At 44.9% G+C, this 20,558-nt stretch overlaps 1 protein-coding gene across 1 annotated transcript in view; it reads right to left on the bottom strand.

Moving 5' to 3' along the window:
• LOC146784075 (uncharacterized) overlaps positions 1-20,558 on the bottom strand; it is a 198,520-nt gene that overhangs the window by 62,312 nt on the left and 115,650 nt on the right. The window contains exon 6 of the mRNA XM_085633889.1: positions 13,543-13,686. Within this exon, the coding sequence (XP_085490015.1) occupies positions 13,543-13,686 (144 nt within the window). The remainder of the gene's footprint in view (positions 1-13,542; positions 13,687-20,558) is intronic.

Below are 20,558 nucleotides of genomic sequence, written 5' to 3'. Positions count from 1 at the left end.
TGACTTTATATGCAGAGGAGCAGACTAATATTAGATATTCTTTATAGAGGTATCACCCCCCCAGAAGATTAGATGTTGAAGCTTTAGAATACCCCCCCTTTGAGCTTGTCTGTGTCCTTCTATAGCTGAAAGCACTGCAACTGTGATACCACATTTGCTGTACTTTCAGTGCCATATAACCTTTTAGGATATGACAATAAACATGCCACTGAATGCTCTTTTTCTCAGCCCATGCTACTGCTGCCATTGTATGTTGTGGCTCTTGTGGTGGAACTATGGGAAAGCCACAGTTTAATATTAGACCATTGTGTACCATGGCCATTAGGAGAAAGATCAGCCAATTGCAGTTCCAAGAAATACACTGGGCAAGGCACATTTGTATGGAACCCTGGGAAAAAGCGCCCTTTTATCTTGCAATACACATATGTATGTGAAGGTATTTGTATATAGCCAACCAAGTTGGGAAGCAACAGCGCAACATATTAGGCTGCCCAGGGCCTCAGTCAGAGGTAGCTGGGGACAGATTCTGGTTCTGTACATATATGGCTGCTTAGGAACTCTCTAGTAGTTACCTCATTGGCTCTGAAAGGAGTCTCAAGGCCAAAGGTTTGTTTGGATTGAGAAGATCACAAAGGGGCTGTGAAAAGTGTGGTTTACTTACTCACTGATTTCCCGCAATTAAACTCCTGAACTAAAACAGCATGTACCACCCAAGGTTTTGGCCAACAAAAATGACTTGTGATGATAACAATGATAACATTTTTATATTGTGCTTGATTTAGTAGTTTTGGCATTTCTCAGCAATGTTGACAACTGATGCTACTATTATCCAATGTCATGTTACACAATGTATCAACCTCAGAAATATGTATGCTGAATCGACCTTGCCTGAATTCAAACCCATTACCTGTGTGGAAACGTGTAATAATTTATGTTAGCATAAGAAACAGCCATTTTTGCTGTGGTGTCCATTTCGTTTCCTTCGTAATTCTTCCGTCCTCTGCTGCTCGTCTTTTCACTCTGCTTGTGTTATCTATTTTAGTTGACTTTCTGACTCAACTAAAGCAATGTACGTGCTAGGAGTTTGAAGCTGCTAGTGCACCTGGTCTTAGATGTTAACTGTCGAACAAGTTACTTATCTTCGGTAACGCTTTTTCTGGTGGATTCCTCACCTTGTGAATATCCCTGGCGCCAGCATTCTTCTGACATTTTTTCGTAGCTCTCCACGCCGACGAGGCCGTCATAAAGTCATGGCTCCGCACGCGACTCCGCGTGATGTCCCTGGAGCCATAAGAGGACCACGTTGGCGTGATGACGTCAGTTCCCCCCATTGTATTCCGTGCCTAGAGGCAATACGGGAGTACCGACCACATAGAAAATGCATACATAGAACACAGTATTCAAACAAATACACATAATGTAAAGTGAAAGAACAAGCCTGTCTTGGAAGCCAAAACAAAGGCAAGCAGAGGCATTACACAAACACAAAATGAAACCACATATTAAAGAATACCTCTTTTAAGGTATAAAAAGGTGGACAACGGGGAGGCGGGTGGGTCAGTGAGGAATCCACAGGCAGATGCTGTATCCACCAGAAAAAGCGTTACCGAAGGTAAGTAACTTTTTCTTCTGATGTATACATCTGCCTGTGGATTCCTCACCTTGTGAATAGAATCCCACAGCAGTCCCACTCCCGGAGGAGGGTGTCCACCCTTCTATACCAAAAAATCCTGCAAAACAGAGCGCGCAAAGTGGCCATCCCTCCTAACCTCGGAGTCTAAGCAGTAATGCTTCGCGAAAGTGTGGCGGAAGGCCCAAGTTGCAGCTTTACATATGTCTAAAACAGGAACACCTCTAGACAATGCAGAAGTAGACGATTTTGCCCTGGTGGAATGAGCTCTAATGCCTACAGGAGGCTCCTTACCAGCCAGGGAGTAGCATATCTTGATGCACAAGAAGATCCACCTGGATAAAGTGCGCTTGTGCACCGCCTTGCCTCTCATACGACCAGCATATCCAACAAAGAGCTGGTCACCTTGACGGAAGTCCTTTGTTCTATCCAAATAGAAGCTAATCGCCCTCTTTAGATCCAAACGATTAAGTCTTTCCTCTTCCTTGGAAGGGTGAGGCGGAGGATAGAAAGTAGGAAGGGTAATGGACTGACCCAGATGGAAGGGAGTTACCACCTTGGGCAGAAAAGCAGCCTTGGTCCTGAGAACCATCTTTTCTCCATGTACGATCAAGAAAGGAGGCTTTGAACTCAAAGCTTGAAGCTCACTCACCCTCCTTGCCGAGATGATAGTAATTAGAAAGAATGTTTTAAAAGTGAGCAGTCTCAAAGGACAACTATGCATAGGCTCAAAAGTAGAACCCATCAGAAAGGTTAATGCCAAATTCAAATCCCACTGGGGCATAATAAAAGGAGTGGGTGGGAACAAATTAGTGAGCCCCTTAATGAATTTTAAAACTACTGGAGACTTAAAAAGAGACGGCTGATCAGGCAAACAAAGAAAAGCCGACAAGGCCGATAAATATCCCTTAACAGTGGCTACAGCAAGACCATGCTGAGCCAAATGAAGGGAAAAACTAAGAACATCAGAAAGATGAGCTTTCAAGGGATCAACGGATTTCTCTCCACACCACTTAAACTTCGACCACCTATAAGAGTAGATAGACTTGGTGGAGTGTCGCCTGGCCGATAAAATAACATCCACCACTTCAGGCAGGAGAGAAAAAGAATTCAGGTTGCCCCGTTCAATCTCCAGCCATGAAGATGCAGGCTCTGGAGGTGGGGGTGTAGAACCTGCCCCTCCGACTGCGAGAGGAGGTCTACCCTGAAAGGGAGACGGAGCGGAGGGTGCGATGAAAGGTGAAGAAGGTCTGTATACCACACCCTTCTTGGCCAATCCGGGGCGATCAAGATGACTTGGGCCCGGTCTTGGCGAACCCGAGGAATCAAGGGTATGGGAGGAAACGCGTAAAGGAGTTGTGAGCCCCAACTCAACTAAAACGCGTCCCCCAACGCCCCGTGCATCGGAAACTGGAGACTGCAGAATGACGGGCAGTGCGCGTTATCTTGAGTGGTAAATAGGTCCATCCGAGGAGACCCCCACGTCCGGAAGATGTGTTGAACTTCCTCTGGATGAAGCCTCCACTCGTGGTCAGCCGGAAAACTGCCGACTGAGACTGAACACACGTACGTTCAACACCCCGGCCAGATGATTTGCTAACAAGCAAATCTGATGATCCTGAGCCCAGGACCAGAGTCGCTTGTTGACATACCACATCGCGGCAGTGTTGTCTGTCAGAACTTGAACCGACTGACCGAGAAGGGAAGGGAGAAATGCCTTGAGTGCCAAACGTATCGCTCGCAATTCCAGAAGATTGATATGAGACAATCTTTCTTCTGGAGACCAAAGACTCTTGATCTCCAGATCCCCCAGATGAGCACCCCACCCAAGGGTAGAGGCATCCGTTATCACTGTGGCCACTGCAGGAGGGAGATGAAAGGGCTTTCCTTGAGACAGATTGCCCTCCACGCTCCACCAAGACAGATCCGCTGCAGTTTCGCTGGAGATCCTGACAGACTCCCTGAGATCTCCGTTGTGCTGATACCACTGCCTGCGGAGGCACCACTGGAGCGCCCTCATGTGCCAGTGGGCATGGTTGACTAACAGAATGCAGGAGGCAAACAGACCGACCAGGCGAAGGACCTTCAGAACTGGAACAACCGCTCCTGAATGTCGAGAATCCTTTGCGGAGGAGGAAAAGCTCGACACACAGTGGTATCCAGTACCGCCCCTATGAACAGGTTGCGCTGAGAGGGCACTAGGTGCGACTTGGGTACATTTATCGAAAAGCCCAATTTGAACAACAGCTGGGTTGTCACCTGCAGATGACGGAGCACCATCTCTGGAGACTCTGCTTTCAGTAGCCAGTCATCCAGGTAGGAGAAAACAGGAATCCCCAACCTTCTGAGATGGGCAGCCACCACTGCCATCACCTTGGTGAAGACTCGAGGCGCAGTAGTAAGACCAAACGGAAGGGCCACAAACTGGTAGTGTTGCGACCCAACTGTAAAGCGGAGATACTTCCTGTGCGACTTCAGGATTGGGATGTGAAAATACGCATCCTGTAAGTCGATGGACACCATCCAGTCCTCGTGCTGCAGCACTTGAAGAACCTGCGCTAGGGTGAGCATCTTGAATTTCTCCTGTTTGAGAAAAAGATTCAAGATTCTGAGATCCAGGATTGGACGCAATCTCCCTTCCTTTTTAGGAATCAGAAAATACCGGGAGTAGCATCCCTGACCCCTTTCCTGCTCCGGGACCACCGCTATCGCACTTTTGTGCAACAGGGCCACAACCCCCTCCTGAAGCAGAAGCAAATGATCTTTTGTGCAAAAACCTTGGCAAGGAGCATAAGCAGGATGGAATTCCCTGAAGGGGAGGGTGTACCAATTTTCTACGAGATCCAGAACCCAAAGGTCCGAAGTAATTGACTTCCAATCTCGTAGAAAATGGGTAAGCCGACCCCCCACAGGACCTACATGATCCAAGATGGCGGAACTAGGGCTGCTTTCCGGCATTACAAGGAGGGCCTGTGGAGGTGGAGGAAGAGGAGTTGGAGGGATGAGGTACGGCTCCACGTTGTCGGCCCCTGCCTTTACCCCTAAAGGACTTCTACAAGGGGTTCTGTTGTTGCTGCTGCTGTTGAGGTTGCTTGTAATTCCAAAAGGAAAACCTCTCAAAACCTCTGTACCTTCTGAAGCCAAAACCTCTTGACTGCGATTGCAGACCCAAAAACTTTGAAGTGGCCCTACTGTCCTTAAATCTTTGTAAGGCTGTTTCCGCCTTATCCCCAAAGAGTCTACCCCATCAAAAGGCAGATCAATAAGTGCCGCCTGGACATCAGGAGAGAATCTCGAAGACCTCAACCACGCATTCCTACGAGTTGCAACAGATGACCCCATCACCCTTGCAACAGAATCCGCAGTGTCCAGGCCCGACTGGATGACCTGGCGAGCCGCATCCTGAGAGTCTGCCAACACCTCACTAAGATTTCCTCTGACCTCCTCAGAAAGCTTTTGAAGAATCAGTTTGGCGGAATCCATCAAAGCATGAATGTATCTACCCAGAAGGCAGGTAGCATTGGTAGATTTCAAGACCATGCTAGCTGAAGAAAAGATCTTTTTAGCAGACTGATCTAACTTCTTGGAGTCTCTATCAGCAGGAGCCTGAGGGAACGCCCCTGTGGACTGCTTCGAACATGAAGCCTGAACCACTAAGTTCTCAGGAGAGGGGTGGGATGAAAGGAACGCTGGATACCCAGGAGCAGGCCTATACCTTCGTGATACAGACATTGAAACAGCAGGCACAGAAAGAGGGTTGCGCCAAACCTCCAGAATGTGCTCTGTGAGTGCATCATTAAAAGGTAGGAGCGGTTCCACCACTGAAGAAGGAGAATGAAGCACCTCTGTAAGAAAATTCGGCTTATACTCCGCCATAGGAAGTTGTAAATCCAAAAGTCCAGCCGCCTTCTTAATAACAGCATGATAGGGAGCCACCTCCTTTGAGGGAGAAGCCTTCTGAGAGACGAAGTCCGACTCTGGAGAAACATCAAGCCCACTTGCCTCACACAAGTCCTCAAACACATCCTTAGTGTCGTAGACCTCTCCTTTCTCCCTTTCCTTTTCGCACTGCTCCTCCTCTAGCAACCTCTGGGCCTCTCTCCTTGAACGCATCTTTGGCAGCGGTATCGATGGAGCCCCAGGCGGCGTCGACGGAGCCGCACGCAGCGTCGAAGGTACCAGGAGCGGCGTCGAAGGTGGACCGGTAACTGGAGCTGACCGAATTCGAGCTTCACGAGACGGAGATTGCTCATACGGCGTTGACATTCTCGGAGCCGGAAAATGCCAGGACGGCGTTGCTGGCATGAAGGGCACAAAGTGAGCCTGTGGATATTGCTGAGGCACACCCAAATTGAACGCCAAGGGACCCATGGGACCCGAAGGTGCACCAGAGGGGAACGAGGCCCTGTGGAAAACACCATACATCGCATTAAAAAAATGCGAAGGATCCGAACCTGGCGCCGGAAACTGAGGATACTGCACAGGTTCAGGATCCACACGAAGCACCGCTGGAGTCGGAGCCACTGGTGTCACAGGCGGAGCCACTGGATTCACAGGTGGAGCCGCTGGAGTCTCATCATTCACAGGACTGGACACATCCTCTGGCACCGGAGAAAACCTCGGCGTCGTCGACCTCTCAGGAATCCCCTTGTAGGACGGGGATTTGTCCGGAGTCGCCTGAGGAGACACCGAAGGTGAAACAAAGTCTTTAATACGGCATCGAGGGGCAGGAGAAGGTGACCTCGACTCCACATCCTTCGACGACCGACGTCGAGAAGCATGCCTCCTCTTCTTATTGTTTCCTTTTGGATTCGTGCGAAGCTGATGACCCAGACCTTGCCCGTTTGACTCCTTTTCTGTTTTTTCGCTTTGGCCATATAGAGTTTGGCCTCTCTCTCCTTCAGGGCCTTTGGGTTCATCTTCCTGCAGGAAGAACAGTCCTCGACGTCGTGATCAGATGACAAGCACCACAGACAGACGTCATGCGGGTCAGTAATAGACCTGAGACCTCCGCATTCCCTACAAGGCTTGAAACCAGACTTCCCTGGCCCAGACATGACAAAGGAGAAACAGTTACAAACAAATTAACAACAGTATCCAACGAAGAATGGAGAGTCCTTGAAAAAAAACTTTAGCGTCGCAGCGCGGAAAAAAAGGAACTGACGTCATCACACCGACGTGGTCCTTTTATGGCTCCAGTGACGTCACGCGGAGTCGCGTGCGGAGCCATGACTTCATGACGGCCTCGTCGGCGTGGAGAGCTACGAAAAAAATTCTGAAGAATGCTGGCGCAAGGGATAATCACAAGGTGAGGAATCCACAGGCAGATGTATCTATCAGAAGACCATTTACTGCTGCCATAAGCATTCCTGCTCCCCCTCCCACTTTGCTGACCAAGTGGTTATTCATCTGCCCTTGTTTGCTAATAGCTATTTCTAAAACGTGTTCTTTCCATTTCTGTCCACATGTTTACATTGCAGAAAACCGGTATAAAAGGGACGATGGTTTGTAAATTCAGTGTACTACCCCTGCAGCACTTGAGAGAGTGTTGTGTGGACGTGGTCTCACTCATGAGTGATTAATAAGCTTGTTATTTTATTCCAACTCCAGTGCCGATCTCTTTTGTTAGTTTTTGGACCCGTGGACAAGAGAGTGACCCTGCACCAGCGAGCTCACTTTTAGGCACATTTCCACACCTGCAGGTTCCTCCCTGCAACGAGGACTGACTGATATCTGTTAAATGGAAGCTGGTACAAGAAGGACAGAACATGGACAAATATTTCTGAGCAGCTTACTGAATGAAATTCCTTGGACACTTCCCATCAGATAACCTGTATCTATTCTGCCCTTCTATTGCTCTAGATGGGGAGGGCTGCTGTCACAAACACATGAAGTCCCTCTACATAAATGATCTCTAAAGTTGCTTGTCTAAATTGAGCATCTGAGCTGGAGCTAATGATGAATTTTAGAACTGCAGAACAGAACACAGAGGGTTCAAGGAGTCTAAAGAGATTTAATATCCAAACACAAAGGTATCTCTGAAAGGGGGAAACAAGTGGAGTTGCTGATTACATTGTCCCTTGACAAGAATATTCTGGAGAGAAAAACATCTCCCTGATGTAATTTAAACATTTATAACAGTTGGTTAAGATCTGCGTCACTCTGCCCAGATGCCTGAACTGACCTGAAGCTAGGGCAGACTGGGAACCAACAGCAGCCTTGACAAAAATGTTTAAGCTAGCTCTCAGCCTCTCTATGCCTTTCTTCCTCCTTCCCCCTCTCTCTTTCTTTCTCTCCTTTCTTTCTTTCTTCCTCCCCCCACTCAACCCCACTGTGCCTTCTGAAACAAACCTTGAGGAGATGGAGAGTTTTTTTGAAGGTCGACTGGCAGCCCTCTGCTCCTCAAATAGCAGCTTTTAATGGCTTAAGACACCACTGGAAATGGCAGACAAGTTACAAGGCCAGTATGGCCTTGCATAGTGCTATACACAGCACAACACAAGGAGTCACTGCATTTCAACTGGCACCAGGTGGACACTTCTCTGTCAACTTGGAGAACTTTCAACTATTCATAAGGTAATCTAGGTGAGAATAAGTAAATGGTTCGGGAAAGAGATGGAAAACTATGCCTCTTCTACAATCCTAGACCCTATAGAAGTGAAAAATGAAGTGAAGCATTTTTGAGCTCTGAGATTACAACCAAACTTGATTAGGCCAAAAGGCATCTGCCATGGTCGTACAGCACTGTAGGATCCTCCTAGAATTGTGGGGTTAGGGGTGCATAATAATGATGAAAAATCACAAAGGAATAAATCACATCAACGGAGTAGGAACATATATTCCAGGAAGAAAGAGTTTCTGCCTATGAATGAATGGAAGAAGTCCTAGATCTGTAAGAGTATGAAGAGCACATTGAGCTCAAACTCTTACATGTGTAGGTTAGATGAGCCTGTCCACTTTGAGTGGTAAACCATGCAATATGGATGCCTGAAGTACTTGTGTTCTCAACCAAGATACACATCCATTTTTTCACTGATGGCAAGTTTTGGTGAGTGGGTGCTTGCGATATTAAAACACTGCACAGGTTCTGGTGCAGCCAAGAACTCTGAAGATCAAAAGAGTGAATGAACCACTAATGTCTCTTATGCCAGAGTCTTTGAAAAATGTTTTTGAGACCCTCAACCACGCTGTCACTGCCCACAGTGTATGTTTTCCTCTGCTGGCGTGATCAGGTGGTTAGCGTCAACATCAGGTCTTTACCACTTGAGTGTCCCGTTCTCCAAGTGGTACTGCATTCTCCACCAGGAGGGAGACTGTCTGTGTGATGACAGTGGCAAGTGCTTAAAATCATCTCTTGTCCAATGAAAATGATTTTAATGAAAAATTAAACAAGTTTAAGGTTAAAAACTGGGCAGCGTTGATGTGGGCAGACTATTAGACCACAACACCTGGTAATCAGGTCGACATGTGTCTGCTAATATAAGCCCAAAGGGGTCTTGGGGGTTCCATCAGGACCATAATACCTGAAGACCTAAATTTAAGGGTGCTTCACTGACATGCAAAAAATCATGGCCGAGTTAGGTCACTCACACATTTTCTTCTGTAAGCACACGTAGCTCAGATTATGAAACAGTTGTCGGTTCTATCTTGGACCTAGAACTAAAAAAGTAATAACAGAATGAAGACAGATATGCAAAACAACATTTGTGGCCTCTGAAGTTTACTCTTGATCCCTTTAACACCCCAAAAAAATGTTTCCTTGTGTTTTTATGTTATATAATAATGAAAATGAAAAACAATAGAAGGATTACCAAATGGGGGAGTGTACCTGTTAGGGGAATATTGTAGCTTCCTGGACATGGGGACTGCCTAGTATGCTGTTTTGCTGGATCTGAAAAAAATACAGAGTCTTACATTTTCGACTTCGTTCTGAAAATGGGGAGGGCCTCGGGGAAGTGTGAGGCTAGGAATTATGTTCACCGGGCCTGCCGCTGCTTTCCTCTGTAAAGAGGGGGGGAGAGTTGTTTGTTGGGCCGGCTGCCACGTTCCTCCGTAGAGGAGGTGAATTATTCCCAGCTTCAGTTTTGGACTCACTGGGCTTTATGCTGTGGTCCTGTTAGTATTGTGTCTCCCGCATGGTCCGGAATGCATCAGGGACGTTGTGTGGTGGCATTCTTATCATTCTACTGTGTGGGCTGGATTTAACCCGTCCTGTGTACGTTTTGCATCTGGTTCGAAATCGGCCTGAATTTATAAGACGAATTTGGGCGTTTCAGACGCCGCGTAGACATCATAGTGTATTATGAGTGGAGTTGGGTGGTCATAACACTTTGGATACATACTCAGTATGGGCGAAGATCTTTAAATGATATTTTTTAAAGTGTAAATAAAATTCAATAAAACATTTTATGTATTACGTTTTAGTAAAAACAGGACATGGAATCGTAGACATAAAAAGAAGACTACCTTATGTTGTGTTAGAACAGCAATTTCGATAAATCTCATGGAAGGTTTTCTGGAACTCAAGTGATTAATGTTATTTGCTTTAATCAAGAAATGCACATTGCTCAATTTCATGAGACTGGAGATGGTTGCTTGTTGGTGGTGGTAACTTGCAATGATTCATTATGACATTCTTTTCGAGATGTAGGTATGGAGCATGCTGCATTTGCTTGCTCTCATGTATATTAGCCCTAAATGAAAATCGGTAAAATATGGTATGTGCTGCCATTTAGTAAAGATAGGACTTGGAACGGTAGACATAAAAACAAGACTACCTTATGTTAAGTTGGAACAGCGATTTCGATTAATCACATGGAATATTTTCTGGAAGTCAATTTATTAGTGTCAATTTGCTTTAATCAAGATATGCACGTTGCTTAACTTTGTGAGGCTTGAGATGGTTGCTTATTGTTGGAAGTAACTTGCAACGATTCATTATGACATTCTTATTGAGATGTTAGTATGGGGCACCATGCATTTTCTTGCTGTCATGTATATTAGTCGCGTATGCAAGTTAAATGCTAATCAGGCAATGGTGTCATTCAGTCCTTTATCAAAGGTTTTAAGACAGTATACCCATCTTTGTTCCTTTGTAAATAGGATCCATTCTACATCGATGCTTATGTTGTCCAAGGTTTCTAGGAGCACCCAATCCAAATCATTATTGTGTGCTGCATGCTTAAGAAGTGGTTCCTCATGCGCTGGGTGATTCTTTTACACATGGTCTTGCTCCGGTGCTCTCCAATCTGGATTTTCACCTTTCTGCAGATCAAGACAATGTATTTTAATTGGCACAGACAAGTGATCATGTAGATTGCATGTGTAGTATTGCAATTGGTGTGACATCTCCGGGTCCTCTTCAGTTCCTCTGGGAGTTGTAGAGTTTTTGTAGCTTTTATTAAGTGGCACACAGCACAAGTTCCTCATGGAAAGTGTCCTACCGCTGGTTGTAGACCCCATGTGGTAAGGGCAGTATTTTCTTTCATACGTGTAGGCGGTCATGTGTGGACCAATTTGTCACATAGTTGACTGGTTCTCTTGTGGGCAAACCTTGGTTTAGACCACTGTAGTTTGCCTGATGTAATTATGCTCCAGTGTTTGTTGTAAGCTTTTTTCATCATATAGGAAGCCGTGTTGTATGTTGTGACGCACGTACGGATACTTTTCTCATTTGTTTTTTCTGTTGTTTCTAAAAGGCGTTCTCCATGTTGACTACTTGCTCTTTTTTGGCATTTGTTGATGATCCGGAGAGTATAGTCTCTATTTTTTAGTTTTTTTGGTAAATCTGCTGCCTGTTTGTATTCTTGTGTTTCGCTGCAATTTTGGCGAATTCTTAAGAATTAATATTGGTAAATTCTCTCTATGTGGTCTTGGGTGGAAGCTATTATATGAGGGAAGACTATTCTTTGCTGTAGGATTGTAGAAGGTTTCTTGTTTTCAAACTAGTTCCTTCAGCATAGATAGTAAAATATAGAAAATCTAGAGTGGTGGGGTGCGCCGTGTGTGTGGATTTAAGGTATTCATCGCAAGTATTTAGCGAAATGAGAAAATCCCTAATGGAATCTTTAGAGCTCTTCCAAATCAGGAGGATGTAATCTATGAATATTTTTCAGAAGAGTATCTGGGTCTTGAAAGTGTTGGTATTGTGTAGGGTGTGTTTTTCTTCAAAGGCACTTAATTAGAGTCCAGCTATGTTTGGAGCAAATGTGTTTCCCATGGATGTTCCGTGGGTTTGAAGGTATAGCGAATCTTCAAATTTAAAGAAGTTCTCTGTTAGTGCTATTCGAAAACATTCTAAAATGAAGTGTCTGGGAGTATTAAAGGACCAATTTTCTTTCATGAGAGTCTCTTCTATGGCTTGTAGTGTTGCCTCTTGTGGTATGCTTGTATAGAGGCTCTCGATTTCCAACCCCACTATTATACTCGTGCTTTGATTAAATATCAGCCCTGTTAACTGGTTTAAGAGGTGGCGTGTGTCCTTCAAATATGTTGGAGTTCTTTGGACCAGTGGTTTAAGGAAGTAGTCTACAAATTGTGGAAGGGGTTCCAAAATGGAGCCAATTCCAGACACAATTGGGCGGCCTGGAGGCGGTGTTTTATTCTTAGACAATAACTCTACTGCTGTGCACTCTTGAAGTTAAGGACATCAGGTACAGAAAGATTGCTTTCTCTTGAAGAACTCTAAAATGGAAATCCCTTACCTTCAAGTACCCCAATTTGTGGTTAGATGAGGATTTAAGCGCCACTTCTGGAACATGGGAGGATGTCCCAACTTAGTTGTTTTCTGAGTGTCACCAGTCCAGATATTTTTCCATTTGAGGGAAAGAAGTAGTCACAAAGATTTGGTATCAATGTAATGCAAAATGAAATTGTGTACCATCTATTCTGAGCTAGGATTGATGACTAAATGAACACTTGAAGCCAACAATCCCAAGGTTCTCAGATACTGCCTATCTGTGGTCCAGCAAATGAGTGGGAATTGTTGGTATGTCTCTGGAAGGACCAAAATCCTCTCTTGTAGAGCCCATGTTGCTCCAGAAGATGTGTCTAACATTGCTCGGATTAAGAGAAGGTGCTGTGATAGAGACAGAGGTGACTTGGCTACATTCACAAAAAGGCACACAATGATCAATACACAGCTCATTATCTAGAGTTTGGTCTCTGCATACTCGCGTAAAGAATGTGTCATTCAGGTACAGGTGGGTTTAGATTCTCTGGTGATATAAATATACTGCCACTGTTATTTAAATGTAGACAAAAATCTAGACACTGAGCTGAGGCAGAAGGGGAGCTCTTTTTTGGACAATGAAATCTAGCTACCCCAGGACAAACACTGCTGAGGGGGGTGTTCTTCTCTCTTGTTCCTGGCACTATGGCAATCCACTTATTGAAGAGGCAGAAGAATATGACCCAATGTAACCATCTTTAAACATTTGGAAGAAGTAGAAGGGCTGTAGTTTTAAAACAGTGTGGCTGGGGACCAGCCTAAAACCATCCCCTGGACATGCCCAATAACTGAAATTCTACAAATGCTGGACACAGAACCAGATCCTCTCCAGCCTTACCAATAAATGACCAGAAACTCTAATATGAGTTTTAGACCAGATGTCAACTGGTTACAGTAACATCCTCTGGAAAGACTGCAGTTAAGTTGGCTCAGCTCACAGACTACGGTCTTGGATAGGAAAGGGTTCAAGGCTATATTTTCAATCAGAAGCTATATTTCTGTTTGTGGAAATGCGCCTATAAAGGGGTTAGAGGTATAGTACATATAGAAAAAAGGCATGTGGAGATCTTCTTTTTCAAGGCATTGTTCAACTTAAATGGCTCACAAAGTCTTGTAAGATAAAAATATATACACATTGTATTATCAAAACCCTTGCCTGTCTATGCCTTCTCCCTGTACATACGTGTTCTTTCAACTGCAGGATCTCTATTTGCAGCTTCTGCTCCATCTCTTCCTTCTCCTGCAGCAGCTGATCATTTTGCTGTTGAAGTTCAATCACTCGTTTTTTCAACATGGCCTGATCCGAAGCTCCATTTACCTGTGGTGTCTAATAAACAAGGTTTTACAATTAGTCTGATTTTGAATTGAGACAACTTTTATTGTACCACGTTTGGGTTTCTTTGTGTGTATCAAACATTAGATCAAATTTATCTGACATGCCGCGATAGCTGTGGGGATCTCAGCATACATAACAGTAACACAGCAATAAAGAAACATTCAGTAGAGGAAAGGTAAGAGAACGGAGTTGGAGTTACAGAGGGACCAAAACAGTCCATTGTTTGGCGCCACAGAATATATGAAGCCACCCAGAGTCGATTGTAGTAATATCAGTCTGTTTCAATGCACACACTTGGAATATGGGCATACAGATTTTTCACTGCGTGCGCACCTCCACTGGGTGATAGAAACTGTATGATTCTCAAGGCCTTCTATTTGCACCAGTGTTGTGCAATGCAAGCAGAGTGTTTTTTGTCCATTTCTCAGTAAACTGCAGATAACTGGTTAAAAGGTCTTTGGTTTGGTGTTTTAAGGTTTGAGATTGGTTCTCTAGTAGAAGTCTCCCCATCTTATAATTGTGCTCTGTTTATGAAGAATTCAGAATGAAGTGGATGGTAAGCAATACCGCCTGTTTTCCTTCAAACTACTACCCTTAATTCCTATTTGTGATGCCCACCAGTAATGAGTGTGCAGTGCTGTAGCTGAATTTCTCTCTAAAAATGTCCTACATTCACAGAGTGAGGCTTGTATTTCATACAACCAAGATGGTGGTCTAGGGATTTTGCTGAATTTGTTCATTTGTTCCTGAGGCTTAGCTGCTCCTCCAAACCCCATTCTCTTTTCCATTGCTGTATCCTGTGGTTGAGCTCTGCCTGTAGGCTGGACCTTCTCTTTCATGATGATAAGGGAGGGTAAGGCAAGTGCCTCAATCTTGCCTGCATGCTTCCTGACATCACCTCAGATGAGCTTTTGCTCTCTTACTAAGACACATTTACTTATTTTACGCAGCCAGTCTTTATTTACATATACAGCACTGCACTGTGCTCATGACAACTATGCTTCCTCCTACATGGTGAGGTCTTCTAAAGTAGTTAAAGGCTCAAGATGCGTGGCTTGGTCCACACAGGATAACTCGCTTGGTGCAATGAGGAAAGAGGGTGCCAACAATCCTTCGTTTTTTGAGTATCTGCAGTCAACAATTCCAGGGCAGGCCCCGTCAGGTGAGTGAAGTGTCCGAATGCCATTAATTTCATATAGGGGGAGCTGAAGAGAAGTGGAGGGATCCCGACCTGCCTCTCTCAGCCCTTTAAAAAAGAACCACTGATGAGGAGACATGGTTTGTTTTTCCCAGCCGTGATTCATGCTTTTTACTTATTTTTCATTGTTTCCTCAAATCAAGCTTACATGTAAACAGTACAGCTCATAAAGGATTGCTACACAGTGCAGTTTAGATCATCCTACTCTGCAATGTGGTAATTCGAATGTTAACATTTTGCTATATTACATCTCATGCATAGCCAGTCGCAATTTAGAAAAATATACTTATATGTCTGGATCAGAAATTTAAATGCTTAGGACACAGTGTTTATTTTTTATCTTATTCGACAGTCAGGTTTCATGTCCCAGAGTTAAGATCTGTGCTATGTGTTTCCAATAAATGTTCTAACAGCTCTCTCCATTTTTGAAGGTCACCTCCCACCTTTGGTTCAGTGTGGATCAATGTCAATTGTTGTCTTCGGCTAATGCCCGTTTCTCACACCCACCTACCTTCATTTTTCAATTGCTGGAAACCTCTCCGTGTAGCCAGCAGATCATAAAACATCTTTTAGTTAAAATGAGACATAGTGTTGCAAATCTGGGTCTTATTTTCCTTTTTTGGACTTTAGGTGTAGGCCCAAAATACAGTCTTCTATTGAGTTTTGCACTGTATTTCCCACAGCTGACTGTATCTTTAGGAGTGGTGCTCTCTTTATAGCACAAAATCATGTGGAAATCAGTTTTCGTCCATCACCTCTGGGACGTGTATCAGGTTGGCGTGAATAGATCTTGTGTATGATTGATTATAGAGGTAGAGTAAACCCTATGCAGGAATTTCCATTTGAATAATCAAACACAGGTATTTCTAGAGCATTTGGTAGTGTGCAGCAGAACCCATTTCGACTATTGGCCATTAAGTTGATATGTAATGTCTCCGTCCATTTAATTTTGACTTTAAACTTTGCCACCAGTCTTTTCATGCTAAGTGCTGAATATATTATTACGATCCTCATCCCTCCTCACTCTTGCCTGTGTCATTCCGACGTTAATGTGTGTTACTAGCCAGTAACCATGTTTTGTTTTTGTTTTGTGTATTTGTATTGTGCACTACTCACCCAGGAGGGTACCCTGGCCCTGAAGCAAGAGCTGCATGGGCCGAGCGAGGGTGTTGATGGGGGCGGATTTGAAGATCTTCTAGGCATCTTGAGTGTGAAGAAGCAGAAGACGGAGCCTCTGTTCACAAGGCCGGTCATGGTGAGTTGGTTGTTAATTACTATTCAGAGGTTCTTTGCATGGGCTGCTAGCATGGGTTTAAGTCTGAGTTTGGCAAGCCACCAGGTGTAGTCCCATAAAGAGGTGTCTTTGCCAAAGATTACTACTTCCATCTTGTCTGTGTTAAGCTTGAGGCCGTTGGTGTTCATCCATCTGGTAGCTTTGGTTATGCAGTCAGAGAAATTGGTTCATGCTTTAGCGCCTTGTCGGAGAAGGAGTGTATAAGCTGGGTGTCAGCAGCATAGGATATAATGCTGGATCCATGGGAGTGGATGACGCTGGTGAGTGAGGCCATTTAGGCATTGAACAGAGTGGGGGTCAGTGAACATTCATATGGAGCTCCAAAATTAGGACTGACAGCGTCCGAGGTGAAGTGGGCCAGGCTGACCAACTGGGTGCAGCCTGTCAGAAAGGAGCATATCCAGTGAAGTGTGCGACCTTGGATGTCGGCTTCATGCAGTTGTTGGATAAGGATGGGGTGGGGTCTGGTATTGAAGGCTGAATAAAGATCCAGTAGGATGAGGGCAGAGGTTCCTCCGGATGCCGTCTTTGGCGGTGCTGAGGGTGGTCTCTATGCTGCGGTTGGGCCTGAATCAGGATTGAGTGGTCTCGAGGAGGTAGTTGTCAGTGAAGTGGGTGGCTAGGTATTTACCATCTTTTCAAGGACTTTTGATGGGTAGGGTAGTAAGGAGATAGACCGGTAGTCGGTAGCATCTTCTGATCTACTAGGGATTTCTTGAGGGGGGTATTCGGATGTGTTTCCAGGTGTCTGGGCAGGTGGCTGTGGCGAATGAGTGATTCAGGATCGAGGTGAGGCTATGGTGATGGGGGACCAGTTCTTTGATGAAGACGTCGTGAGGGCAGGTTTCTGAGTATGTGGACTGCATGGTCATTGCGGTTTCTTGAGTGGAGATGGTGGCCAAGGTAGTCATGGTGGTCCTCTAAGTGTTGGTAGAGATGGGCAGGCAGGCTGAAAGGAGAAGAGTTGTCTAGTTGGGGCTTAAAGTTTTCGTAGATGCTGATGATCTTGTTGCTGAAGAATAGGGACAGCTGGGTGCAGAGGTACTGAGAGATAGAGTTACACTGGTGGAGTTGGCTGCAGTAGAGGTGAAGTCTTTTACTATGGCAAAGATGTCCTTGGTGCTGTTGGTGCTGCCTTCTGTGACAGATGTGGGTTGAATCTACTATTATCCACTTTTCGAGTTGTTTGTCTGCAGTCATATTATATATTCTTGCACACAGTAATAGCCCGGAAGAGCTACTTTAATGTGCAACTCCTAGGCATCCCTCTTACTGCCATTGCCACTTTTTAGAGAATTGCATACTTCTTCCTTTGAAAAAGAGGCAACACTTGAGCTTCAATCATGCAAGATGTCAGCAACGGTGTGTTGACTAAATGGGTATCTCTAGGATCTGGTGAATGACCCCTGAAGAGCTTCAGAATTTGGTATGGGTATCTTGTTTAAATTGCCTGTAGTTGTTGGATCATGCAAGCCTTCCCCATTTCCCTTCTGTCTCCCTGCTAGTGAATAAAACAGGGCGAGTCAGACAAAATTACACAAGGAGAGTAATGGACTATGTGAAGGGTGGAAGCACCAAGCACTTCTGTCAAGATAGACCGCAGGCAAGCAGCAGCAATCTTACTTCCACGCATTGTTTTAAAGTATTTCAATGTACTGTTTTATTTATTTAAACCTCTTTTCACTATTAGGCTATGCATGAGTAGGCTTTACTTTTAAATTTTACCTACTTGGGCTCACCTTGCTTTCCGTTCCACCGCAGATTCTTCCGTTTGCTGTGGAGAGAGCTAGTGAGATTTCCCACTTTCGGTTATTGGCTGGGGACCACGGGAGTCAACAGTCTAGCTGCGCTCCTGGTCTCCTTTCTAAATCAAATGTCAGCGCTGACGTGCAGCAGATAGACCGCAGACAAGCAGCAGCAATCTTACTTCCACGCATTGTTTTAAAGTATTTCTATGCACTGTTTTATTTAAACCTCTTTTTACTAGTAGGCTATGCATGTGTAGGCTTTACTTTTAAATTTGACCTGCTTGGGCTTTTCTCGCTTTCCGTTCCACCGTGAATTCTTTCGTTTGCTGTGGAGAAAGCGAGTGAGCTTTCCCACTTCTAATTACCGGCTGGGGACTACGAGGGGTCAGCAGTCTAGCTGCGCTCCTATTTAAATCAGATGTTGGCGCTGAAGCGCAGCGGACGGGCGCACGGGCAGGCCAAAGTTAAGCCCGTCTGCGTCCGACCATCGCAAGGAGCCAGGACCCCTACACCTTTCTCCCCAGAGATTAGAAGCACAATGAAAATCACCATCCTGCGGAGGAACTTATACGCATTGGAGACCAAGGTAAGGGTTTAACCCCTAATGAACCCTACTGCAAACAAAGATTTTCATCTCACCTCGAAGGTCCATTAACTTGCTTAAGATGTCACTTTCAAAGCCTTACGCTAAACAAAGGGGGGAAAGCACACTCTGAACCCACCTAGTGAGAACTATCTCCTGGTTATGAGTTGCCTTTCTATGTCCCTTTAGACCCTCTCCCTAAGTCCCCACGGGTCTGTAAGGGATTTCTATGCAACGTAAGATCACTACCCAAACATGTGATTGAAATCTGGAACATGCTGGCATCGACGTCACCTGATCTGGGACTTCTAACAAAGACCTTGCTGAAATCTACCTCAACTCACTCCACTGCGCTAGCGCTTCCGAATAACTATCACATATTGAGATCAGATAGGGAAGGCAGAATGGGTGGGGGAATAGCTATCATTTTTAAAGACTAATTGAAAGTCTCCCTAATCAAGACCCTTTTGAAGGAATGGGTAGAGATATGTGTCTTTAAGGTGGAACTCTCTCCCCAGGTCTGTTGGAAAGGAGCACTTGTATATCGTCCCCCTGGACCCACAGGAGACTTTAGTCTCAAAGGTATGGAACTTATTGCCACCCAAGTGCTTTCATCGAAACATTTCACTTTACTGGGTGACTTCAATCTACACAGTGAAGACCTCTTAAATATATAGCCATCGTAACTCCTCGTTGACCTGCTACGCTAGGTAACAAACAGATTACAAAAGGACCCAAGCATATTGCGGGCCACAATCTGGATTTGATTTTTACTAATTCTCCCTCCATGTCTTGTGAGCCCCCTTGCCCCCTCCTTTGGACAGATCATTCACTAATCGGATTTCAGGTTACTTCTACATGTGTACCCGAACAACCAAAAGCCTAAGCAAAATCGTGTTAACCAATGACGCAAAGTAACACCGGATGCCTTCACTAAGGAGTTCAGCATTCCAACAATAGGGGAGGCTGGGAAGTGGACACGGCCCAAGCGGATTATCATGATTCCTTAAAAACAGCAACAGACAACCTGGCCCCTATGAAAAAACAAACATGTAGTTAAACATGGCCCACATGCCCCATGGTATACTCCAGATTTGCGAAAGGAGAAAGCCTGGCGCAAAAAACTGGAGAGCGACGGCGGCAAGCCCATAACCCTAGTGTTAGAGGAGCTTAAAAAAAAACCTTAGCGCTCTACCATGGCAACAGCAAAAAAGCGCGCAAGGCACACATTTCACTAAAACTTAGACAGGCTGGGAACTCCACCAAAGAATTATACAAAGTCCTTAAATCCTTCATTAAACCCTCATGCATGCTCAACAAATACCCCCATCTTCACAAGCTTTATGTGATGCCATCACAAACCACTTTGAAGAAAAAGTTAATCTGATTTACAATAACTTTCCTAGACTGGTGGATCAAATGGAATTAGAATCCAACGTCACCTTCCCTAATGTGGCAAGAACTTGTATCCTAGAGAATTTTGTAGCTCCTAGGTCAGACTCCGTTTGTAAAGCTTTGAAGGCAGCGTAATCAGGGTCTCCTCTAGACATTGCCCCAGCCAAGATCTTAGCAACTCTATCTAATCAACTCGCCCTGGTCATCTGCTCTTTACTAAACCTCTTGATCAGCTCAGAAAGGATTCCACTAGACTGGAAAGCCACCCAGGTCATTCCTGTCCATAAGATGGTGAATCTTCCAGCCTCAAACCTGTCTAATTATCACCCTATCTCGCTTCTCCCCTTGATGAGTAAACTATCGGAAGGACATATTAATAGACAAAATATGGAGTTTTAAGAATCCAACAGGATCTTGGACTCCTCCCAATCCGGGTTTAGACCTATGCATAGCATTGAAACTGCTCTCATAGCGGTCATAGACTACATCAGATGCTCTCAGGATGAAAACCAGCCTTCACTGTTAGTGCTGCTTGATTTGTCGGCAGCCTTCGACACAGTGTCTCATCTCAGATTGCTTCAGAGACTAGAGGAGATAGGTATTCATGGCGTAGCTCTGCAATGGTTCACGAGTTTCCTATCACAT

Source organism: Triturus cristatus, chromosome 11 (assembly GCF_964204655.1).
Source record: "Triturus cristatus chromosome 11, aTriCri1.1, whole genome shotgun sequence".
Taxonomy (NCBI): Eukaryota; Metazoa; Chordata; class Amphibia; order Caudata; family Salamandridae; genus Triturus; species Triturus cristatus.
Note: the sequence above shows the minus strand (reverse complement) of the source record. Positions and strands in the feature narration are given on the sequence as shown.